The sequence below is a fragment of the Dermochelys coriacea genome, chromosome 3 (genome assembly GCF_009764565.3).
Source record: "Dermochelys coriacea isolate rDerCor1 chromosome 3, rDerCor1.pri.v4, whole genome shotgun sequence".
NCBI lineage: Eukaryota > Metazoa > Chordata > Testudines > Dermochelyidae > Dermochelys > Dermochelys coriacea.
The window spans coordinates 208875131-208884921 of NC_050070.1; the positions used below are offsets into that span (position 1 = coordinate 208875131).

At 46.7% G+C, this 9791-nt stretch overlaps 1 protein-coding gene across 2 annotated transcripts in view; it reads right to left on the reverse strand.

The window, feature by feature from the left end:
* RRP36 (ribosomal RNA processing 36) overlaps positions 1-9516 on the reverse strand; it is a 28469-nt gene extending 18953 nt beyond the window's left edge. For both annotated transcript variants that reach the window (XM_043512372.1, XM_043512371.1), the window contains exons 1-2: positions 9358-9516; positions 7100-7591 (exon numbers count right to left, since the gene is read on the reverse strand). In XM_043512372.1, coding sequence (XP_043368307.1) covers positions 7100-7514 — 415 coding nt within the window. In that variant the 5' untranslated portion in view covers positions 7515-7591; positions 9358-9516. The remainder of the gene's footprint in view (positions 1-7099; positions 7592-9357) is intronic.
* Positions 9517-9791: the final 275 nt, after the last annotated feature.

Sequence of the window (9791 nt, forward strand, 5' to 3'; positions counted from 1 at the left end):
GCAGTCACTTCCCTTCGGCAGAGACCCACCTCCCTTCCCCACTCTAACCAGAGTTTTACAGGTTGCACAGGAGTTCCCCAGGAAGTCAGACCTCCTGCTTTGCTTTCTCCTCAGAGGCTATAAACAGTGTAATTTCCCAGTTATAACGTACCACGCAGTAGAGCCATGCAGTGGGACTGGGAGATGCACCAGGACATAATGGGTCTTCTCAGATAGCAAACAAATGCTGCAGACCCTGTCCAACCTACTTGTCCAAACCTGCCAGACTCCCGGCCCTTTGCAGTCCTTAAAGAACTCCATGCTAGCAGTTCCCTACCTGCCCCCCGCCCTCAGCATTATGGGCCACACCATACCCTGCCACTCCATGCCAGGAGGTGCAAGAAAAAACACAGATTCACATGCACTGACCTGTGAGAACCATGCAGGTGAATCAGTAGCCACAATGAACTACGTTTGTGCACTGAAATGCATAGAAATGTTTGCTACCTTTCCAATTTCACAGTCCCATTCTGTTAATTTATGTTAAAGTTTATACTGCATTCCCTGTTTTTGCACAGTTTTTTCCTGCCCTGATTATGCCACTCAATACATTTTTTTTTTTTTTAAATAAAATGATCTTTATTAGTTCCCAACACACATCACTGGATGCACAGTGGTACTTAAAGCACACGGTACTTATAAATGAGCAGTCATTTCTAAAATGTATGACAAGCACCTCTTAATTCATAGCTTTAGTACACACAGAGTTAGTTACACATGGACAGCAAGCACTACACAATTCCTAGCAGCACCCAAAGCTTCAGGCCCACAGAACAGTCCAGTCCAGAACGCTAATGTGGCTGTCCGTTAAATGATCTTTCAAAGCCTCCCTCAACCACACACTTCCACACTGAGCTCTCACAACAGACTTGTGTCCGGCTGTTCAAACTTAGACAGCCGCTCCACCTCAGCCCTCCACCCTGTTGGCAGCTTCTCTGCCTCTGCCACCACAGATATTATGCAGACACAACAGGTAGCTATAACCATTGCATTTTTTTTCCTCTCGCTGAAGTCCAATCTAGTGGATAAACAAATGCCCATGTCCTTTCAATCTACCAAAAGCATATTTATCAGTCTTTCTGCTCAGCCAGTAGCTGAATCTTTCTTTGGTGGCCAGTGTACGACTTCTGAGCCAGGGAGTAAGTGGTAGGCTGGGAACCCCAAAATCACTACTGGTATTTCCACATTGTCAATAGTAGTCTGATGGTTGGGAAAGAATCCCGCTGCTTGTAACTTTCTGAACAATCCTGTGTTCTTAAAGATGTCGGGGGCATGCACCTTCCTCGATCAGCCCATATAGATATCTGTGAAATGTCCCTCGTGATCCATCAACATTTGCATAACCACAGGAAAGCAGGCCTTTCTGTTGATGTACTCTGTGGCAAAGAGGGCTGGGGCCAAAATAGGAATGAGCATGCAGTCTTTCATCCTATTGCAGTTTGGGAACGCCCTTGGGAACATCCTACAAGACTCTGGCCCGCACTGTGGATTTCGAACTCCAAAATGATTTCCTGCTGACCACTAAGCAACCTGCATTGCAAGCTTCCAGAATGTGATCACCAGTTGCTTCTCAAATGTCAGTATAGCTTCATTCTGATGTTACTGCACTGGATGGTTGGGGCAACCAGATGCAGGAATGTGGCCTTTTGCATCCAAAGGTTTGTAACCACTGCTCATCATCCCAATTCTTCATTACGATGCAATCTCACCAGTTAGTGCTTGTTCCTTGGGCCCAGAAGCAGTGCTCCACCATCTGCAGCTGTTCTGTGACAACCACCACCTTGAATTGTTTTTTGTTATTTCCCTTACCAATTTGTCCTCAAAGGAATGGACTCATTATCCAAGAGCAATACCCCAAGTTAGACGCCAACTACAACACACAGATCCAGTTGCTGGGAAAGGTGAAGGTTCTGGGACTCCTAACACAGTATAACTGGATTTTTTAAAAAAGAATTACATACATTCCTGGAAGGTAGGTCCATCAGTGGCTATTAGCCAAGATGGTCAGGGATACAATCCCATGCTCCAGGTGTCCCCAAGTCTCTGACTTCTAAAAGCGGGGACTGGATGACTCTATATGGATCACTCGATATATTTTCCTGTTCTGTTCACTCCCACCCGGCCACTGTCAGAAGACAGATACTGGGCTAGATGGTCACTGGTCTCACCCAGTATGGCCATTCTCCTTATGAGTGACCATAACTCTATATAAGTTCATAAACTCTCATTGTGTTCTGTGCATTCAAGCACCACAAAGCCTTTTTAAGCTGTTACTTCTCATATCTAACCATTGATATGGTTGGAAGGTTGGACATATGACCAGGGAAGAGTATAAAAATATTGCTCGGGCATGTAGGAAAGATATCAGGAGGGCCAAATCGCACCTGGAGCTGCAGCTAGCAAGAGATGTCAAGAGTAACAAGAAGGGTTTCTTCAGGTATGTTGGCAACAAGAAGAAAGCCAGGAAAGTGTGGGCCCCTTACTGAATGAGGGAGGCAAGCTAGTGACAGAGGATGTGGAAAAAGCTAATGTACTCAATGCTTTTTTTGCCTCTGTTTTCACTAACAAGGTCAGCTCCCAGACTGCTGTGCTGGGCATCACAAAATGGGGAAGAGATGGCCAGCCCTCTGTAGAGATAGAGGTGGTTAGGGACTATTTAGAAAAGCTGGACGTGCACAAGTCCATGGGGCCGGACGAATTGCATCCGAGAGTGCTGAGGGAATTGGCGGCTGTGATGCAGAGCCCTTGGCCATTATCTTTGAAAACTCGTGGCGAACGGGGGAAGTCCCGGATGACTGGAAAAAGGCTAATGTAGTGCCCATCTTTAAAAAAGGGAAGAAGGAGGATCCTGGGAACTACAGGCCGGTCAGCCTCACCTCAGTCCCTGGAAAAATCATGGAGCAGGTCCTCAAAGAATCAATCCTGAAGCACTTAGAGGAGAGGAAAGTGATCAGGAACAGTCAGCATGGATTCACCAAGGGAGGTCATGCCTGACTAATCTAATCGCCTTTTATGATGAGATTACTGGTTCTGTGGATGAAGGGAAAGCAGTGGATGTATTGTTTCTTGACTTTAGCAAAGCTTTGACACGGTCTCCCACAGCATTCTTGTCAGCAAGTTAAGGAAGTATGGGCTGGATGAATGCACTATAAGGTGGGTAGAAAGCTGGCTAGATTGTCGGGCTCAACGGGTAGTGATCAATGGCTCCATGTCTAGTTGGCAGCCGGTGTCAAGTGGAGTGCCCCAGGGGTCGGTCCTGGGGCCCGTTTTGTTCATATCTTCATAAATGATCTGGAGGATGGTGTGGATTGCACTCTCAGCAAATTTGCGGATGATACTAAACTGGGAGGAGTGGTAGATACGCTGGAGGGGAGGGATAGGATACAGAAGGACCTAGACAAATTGGAAGATTGGGCCAAAAGAAATCTAATGAGGTTCAATAAGGATAAGTGCAGGGTCCTGCACTTAGGATGGAAGAATCCAATGCACCGCTACAGACTAGGGACCGAATGGCTCGGCAGCAGTTCTGCGGAAAAGGACCTAGGGGTGACAGTGGACGAGAAGCTGGATATGAGTCAGCAGTGTGCCCTTGTTGCCAAGAAGGCCAATGGCATTTTGGGATGTATAAGTAGGGGCATAGCGAGCAGATCGAGGGACGTGATCGTTCCCCTCTATTCGACACTGGTGAGGCCTCATCTGGAGTACTGTGTCCAGTTTTGGGCCCCACACTACAAGAAGGATGTGGATAATTGGAAAGAGTACAGCGAAGGGCAACAAAAATGATTAGGGGTCTAGAGCACATGACTTATGAGGAGAGGCTGAGGGAGCTGGGATTGTTTAGTCTGCAGAAGAGAAGAATGAGGGGGGATTTGATAGCTGCTTTCAACTACCTGAAAGGGGTTTCAAAGAGGATGGCTCTAGACTGTTCTCAATGGTAGCAGATGACAGAACGAGGAGTAATGGTCTCAAGTTGCAATGGGGGAGGTTTAGATTGGATATTAGGAAAAACTTTTTCACTAAGAGGGTGGTGAAACACTGGAATGCGTTACCTAGGGAGGTGGTAGAATCTCCTTCCTTAGAGGTTTTTAAGGTCAGGCTTGACAAAGCCCTGGCTAGGATGATTTAACTGGGACTTGGTCCTGCTTTGAGCAGGGGGTTGGACTAGATGACCTTCTGGGGTCCCTTCCAACCCTGATATTCTATGATTCTATGATTCATTATTACAGTTCTATCACACCAGTTCTTTTATCATCTCACTGCCTTACAAATTCTACGACACCTGACAATCTTGCCTCTCCCCCACCCACCCCCAGCCAAGAAGGTGTTTTCAGTATTTGTTGTATTTCATTGGATCTGGTTTTGGGAGGTTAGGTGGAAGAAGTGGATTTTACATTTCAGTAAAGGAAATGAAGGCAAGAGATGAAGTGATCATTCTGATTTTGGCTACTTGCTGTTCACTAACACCCCTAAATATCTTGGCATCACTGCTTTCCAGGTTTCTACCTTACACTGAACATCTGTGTGTTAACATGCCTTTTCTTTTGGCCACCTTTCTAATCTCTCTAGAGCCCTCTCTATTATTATCTTCATTATGTTCATACCACCTCCTAGTTCAATATCATCTGAATTTCATTTATGTGCTTTCCATTCCCTCCTTCAGATCCATTAATAAATATGTTTAATAAAACCTAACACCTGTCCCTGCAGAACTCATTAAACACCTCTCTAACTCAGTATGCTACTATGTACAATTAAGCTTGGTTTGGTGGTGAATCAGCTAGCTTTTAATCCATGCAATAGCATCGGACCTTATCCAATCTCATTTGGGGGGTTTTGACTTCATGAGGATGCAATCCTATAACTGTGCATTCAGGCAGACACTCAGATGCATGGCAGTAACTCAGATGCAAATTTAAGCACCGCTTTAGAAAATTTGGTTCTGAATACAAATATCAGATATCACATCTGTATCATTCCTACTGCCCACTAATGTAGTAAATTAAAAAAAAAGTTTGTCAGGCATTATTTTTTCTTTATAAATCCTCCATGCTGCTTCTTGCTCACAGCTCTGATACCCTGAACCAGGGGTGTCAAGCATTCTGGGAGAAAGGCTAATTCAATTTTTAATTGCTGGCAGGGGTATACATTTAAGACTAAATACTATCCTCAATTCACAGTGAGAATTCTGCTGATGTCAATGGGAACTTCATAGAAACCTAGGGCTAGAAGGGACCACAATGGTCATCTAGTGACTCCCTGCCAAGATGCAGAACTTGGTGCAGACATGAAGAGTAGAATTTGGCTTTTGTCATAAGTAACTTAGTTATCTATATTTGTTGCCTGTTTGGTTCTCGTTGCATTCAGCATCACTCAGAAGAAAATATATTCATCTTAGTACCAACACTCCCACCCTCCTTCCTAATTCCTCTTTTCTCTTTATGTCCCTTCTGCATCTTCTTCCCTGCAACAATTCTTCACAATTCCACAACCCCACTGGCTTTGCTCCCCTCCTATTCTCTTCACTGCATCTACTAAAATGATCGGTAACAAAACAGTTAATGCTGACATTTCATAGGTTCGTAGATTCCAAGGCCAGAAGGGACCATCAAGATCATACAGTCTGATTTCCTGTATAACACAAGCCATAGAACTCCCCCCAAATAATTCCTAGAGCAGATCTTATAGAGTCATATCGTCAAGCTTTAGTGTTACCACTCCAATTAAATAAATGGGCAACAGAGACGTTCACAAAGCTACTGTTTCAGGCTCAGGAAGACAAAACTGCATCTGCTTATTCCTTGATTCACATTGGAAGGTTATTATCAAAACCGAGCAGGCTCCAAGCTTTCGTTTTTTTAATTAAAACTTATTCTTCACAATCTAAATATACCATGCAGCCCCAAGTACATCATGGGGGCTCTGTGTTTGACACCACTGACCCACATGTTTTACAGGTTATTTTCCTTATTATTTGTCCCATTATTTCACTCAGACTTAAATTAGATATATGGGTGGCATTTGCCAGGAGCCTTTTGAAGGCTGAGATCATATTTGCATACACCACCCCAATCCTTTGGAATTGTCCTAGTTTTCACAGTTCATTAGCTAATCCACACTGGAAGACTTCACAGACATCAACTATGGGTTTCAGGCACTTGGTGGCAGAATGTCGGCTACTGTCCCATGTCACTGACTTCACATGGAAATTAATGCAGAAACCTTTGGGTGTTTCATTCTACCTAAAGAGCTCAGATAAAAATTATAAGTCATTTTCCCATCCCAAATTCAACTCATGAGGTTGGTGTGGGTGGGGAGGAAAGACAAATAGTGAATTAGGAGCTCACGCATTGCACACGACTTTCAAATTGCTTATTATTTCAGCTCCAATCCATCCTCAGGTCAATGAGGCAACATTCTCTACAAGAGACTCTCCAAGGTTTTGTCCAGTTTTAAGTGACTCAGATAATAAGGTTTCAAATGTTTCCCTTAGGCTACATCCTTAAAGATTCTACACCATTAGGACATAGCTCCTGGTATCCAGCCTAAGGGTTTATCCATTCTACAGATTTTTACCAAGTTTATAACCAGGTTGTAACAGTTTACTCCACAGTTTGACCATGCTGGGGAGCTGGGTTGTAACCTGCCTGTCAGGCTATAACTGGGTTGTAACAAGAAGTGTCTACTGCAGACAGGCTGGTCTGACCAGCTCTGTGCAACTGGATTAGCCAGTCATCCTACTTCCCAGGTCTCTGTCCCCAAGGACATCTCAATATACCATGCTGCAATTGAAAACGCATCCACATCCTCTACCCGGGCACCAGTTAGTGAGGCAGCATGAAACGCATGTACCTGGCAGGGTGCAAAGCATCAACAGGCTAACATGAAATTATGCCAACAAAAATATAGCTGTGTGAATGCCCTGAACCATGGTAGATGTACTTGTGAGATAGGAGCACGTCAAAGAGAAAAGCAGGAGTCAGCATGGAAACAAGATTTCAGAACCGCTGATGGGTCACACTGAAACACAGTTTATTAAACACTTCCCATTATCAGTGTTTACCTCTCTTCGTATCACTCTCTGGGGTAGTTCTGCATTTTGAGATGTCTTTTCCCCCAGCACATGGCTCTTCATCACTGCTGCCAGAGGTTCCGCTACCTGTCTTATCATCATCATCACCTGAGAAGTCCTCTAAATCACTGTAATTGCTATTGCCATCACTGTCCTCAGAGTCCTCACTGACAGCTCCCTGGTCAGTGGCACTCTCTCCTTGCAGGAGCCGAGGCTTTTTAGTGTCATGATTGTACTCTCCAGAAATGCCAGCTATGCTACTTGAACTCTCCAGTAGTTGCTTCTGAGCAGTGACAAGCTTAGCACCAAGGATGGTGTCTTGAGCGCTTTCTTCCACAGTCTCTGTGGCTGGTGCTTTCCTTTGCCTTGCATCGCCCGAGACACTCCTTTTCCAAAGAGGAAACATTCTTTCTGGGTCTGTTCCCAGGCCTGTCCTGGCGTGGCCACATCATGAGACTTTCACTGCTTCCACACAGCCTCCAACTGCAATAAACAATCAGTTTTACAAAAGAACGCAAGAGCAGCCATACTGGGTAAGACCAAAAATCCATCTAGCCCAGCATCCTGTCTTCTGACAGCAGCCAATGCCATGTCCCCCAGAAGGAATGAACAGAACAGGGAATCCTCAAGTGATCAATCCCCCGTTGCCCAATCCCAGCATCTGGCAAACAGAGGCTAGGGACACCATCCCTACCCATCCTGGCTAATAGCCATTGATGGAGACCCATCCTTCATGAATTTATCAGGTCTTTTTTGAACCCTGTTATAGTCTTGGCCTTCACAACATCCTCTGGCAAGGAGTTCCACAGACTGACTGTGCGTTGTGTGAAGAAATACTTCCTTTTGTTTGTTTTAAAATCTGCTGCTAATTAATTTCATTTGCTGACCCCTAGTTCTTGTGTTGAGGAGTAAATAACACCTCCTCATTTACTTTCTCCACACCAGTCATGATTTTATAGACTTCAATCATATCCCCCCTTAGTCGTCTCTTTTCTAAGCTGAAAAGTCAGTTTTATTAATCTCTCCTCACATGGAAACCGTTCTATACCCTGAATAGTTTTTGTTGCCCTTTCTGAACCTTTTGCAATTCAATAGATCTTTTCTGAGATGGGGCGACCACATCTGCACGCAGTATTCAAGATGTGGGCGTACCATGGATTTATATAGCAGCAATAGGATATTTTCTGTCTTATTATCTATTCCTTCTTAATGATGCACAACATTGCTTTTTCGACTGCTGCTGCACACTGAATGGATGTTTTCAGAGAACTATCCACAATGATTCCAAGGTCTCTTTCTTGAGAGGTAATAGCTAATTTAGATAATCTATATTTGAGATGATGTTTTCCAATGTGCATTACTTTGCATTTATCAACATTGAATTTCATCTGCCATTTTGTTATCCTGTCACCCAGTTTTGTGAGATCCTGTTGTAGCTCTTCGCATCCTGCCTGGGGCTTAATTATCTTGAGTAGTTTTGTATGATCTGCAAATTTCACCACCTCACTGTTTACCCTTTTTCCAGATCATTTATGAATAGGATAAATAGGACTGGGCCCAGTATAGACGCTGGGGGACACTAGTTACCTTTCTCCATTCTGAAAACTGACCATTTATTCCTACCCATTTGTTTCCTATCTTTAAGCAGTTGCTGATCCATGAGAGCACCTTCCCTCTTATCCCATGGCAGCTTACTTTGCGTGAGAGCCTTTGGTGAGGCACCTTGCCAAAGGCTTTCTGAAAATCTAAGTACACTATACCCACTGGATCCCCCTTGCCCACATGCTTGTTGACCCCCTCAAAGAATTCTAGTAGAGTGGTGAGGCATGATTTCCTTTTGCAAAGACTTTCCCCCCAACAATTATGTTCGTCCCAGTGCTGTGGTTGCCCTGTTGTTCCCAGGGCATTACAGAGGCAAGGCGAGATCATATCTTTTATTGGACCAACTTAGATGAAAAATAACACCTCACCCCACGCCCCCTTGTCTCTCTGCCAGACAGTGTCATGGATCGGCCGCCCACCCGCACGCAGCCCTCCAGCCGGCTCGGGACAGGCCCCGAGCACGCTGCAGGGGCCGGCCCGCGGCTGTGCGGGAGAAGCCCGACCGGCTGGGGCTCTGCGGCGGGACCGAACTCCTCCCGCTCCCGGAGCGGCGGTCAGGGCCCGGCACGAGCGCTCCGACCATCGGGCGGGGGTGGGGGAGGGAGGGGCGCTCGCTCTCGGGGGCAGGAACCCCGGCCCAAACTCACCCCAGGAGGCTCCCGAACGCCCGGCAACCCCGCACGCGAGCTAGGCTCCACGCGGCCGGACCAGGCCCCGCCTCGCCTCCAGGCAACCGGCCCCGGCGTCGCGTCACAGAGGGCGGCGAGCGAGACGGCTTCGCGCATGCGCGGGCGGGGAGGCAGGCGCCTAGCGCCGGGCAGGTGCGCATGCGCTGAAGAGCCGGGCGGGGCGCGACACTTGGGCGGGGAGAAAGGCGCCTGGCGCCGGGCAGGTGCGCATGCGCTGAAGGGCAGGGCGAGGCGCGACAGTTGGGCGGGAGAGGCGCGAGGGGGCGGCGCGCGTGGCGAGGCCCGTTGTGTGGCCCCCGTAGCGGTCCCCTCAGGCACGTCCCTCCCCGCCCCCCCGACACAAGCCACACGCAGGCCGGGCTCTCAGGCTTTATTCACAGCGCTGGGCTCCA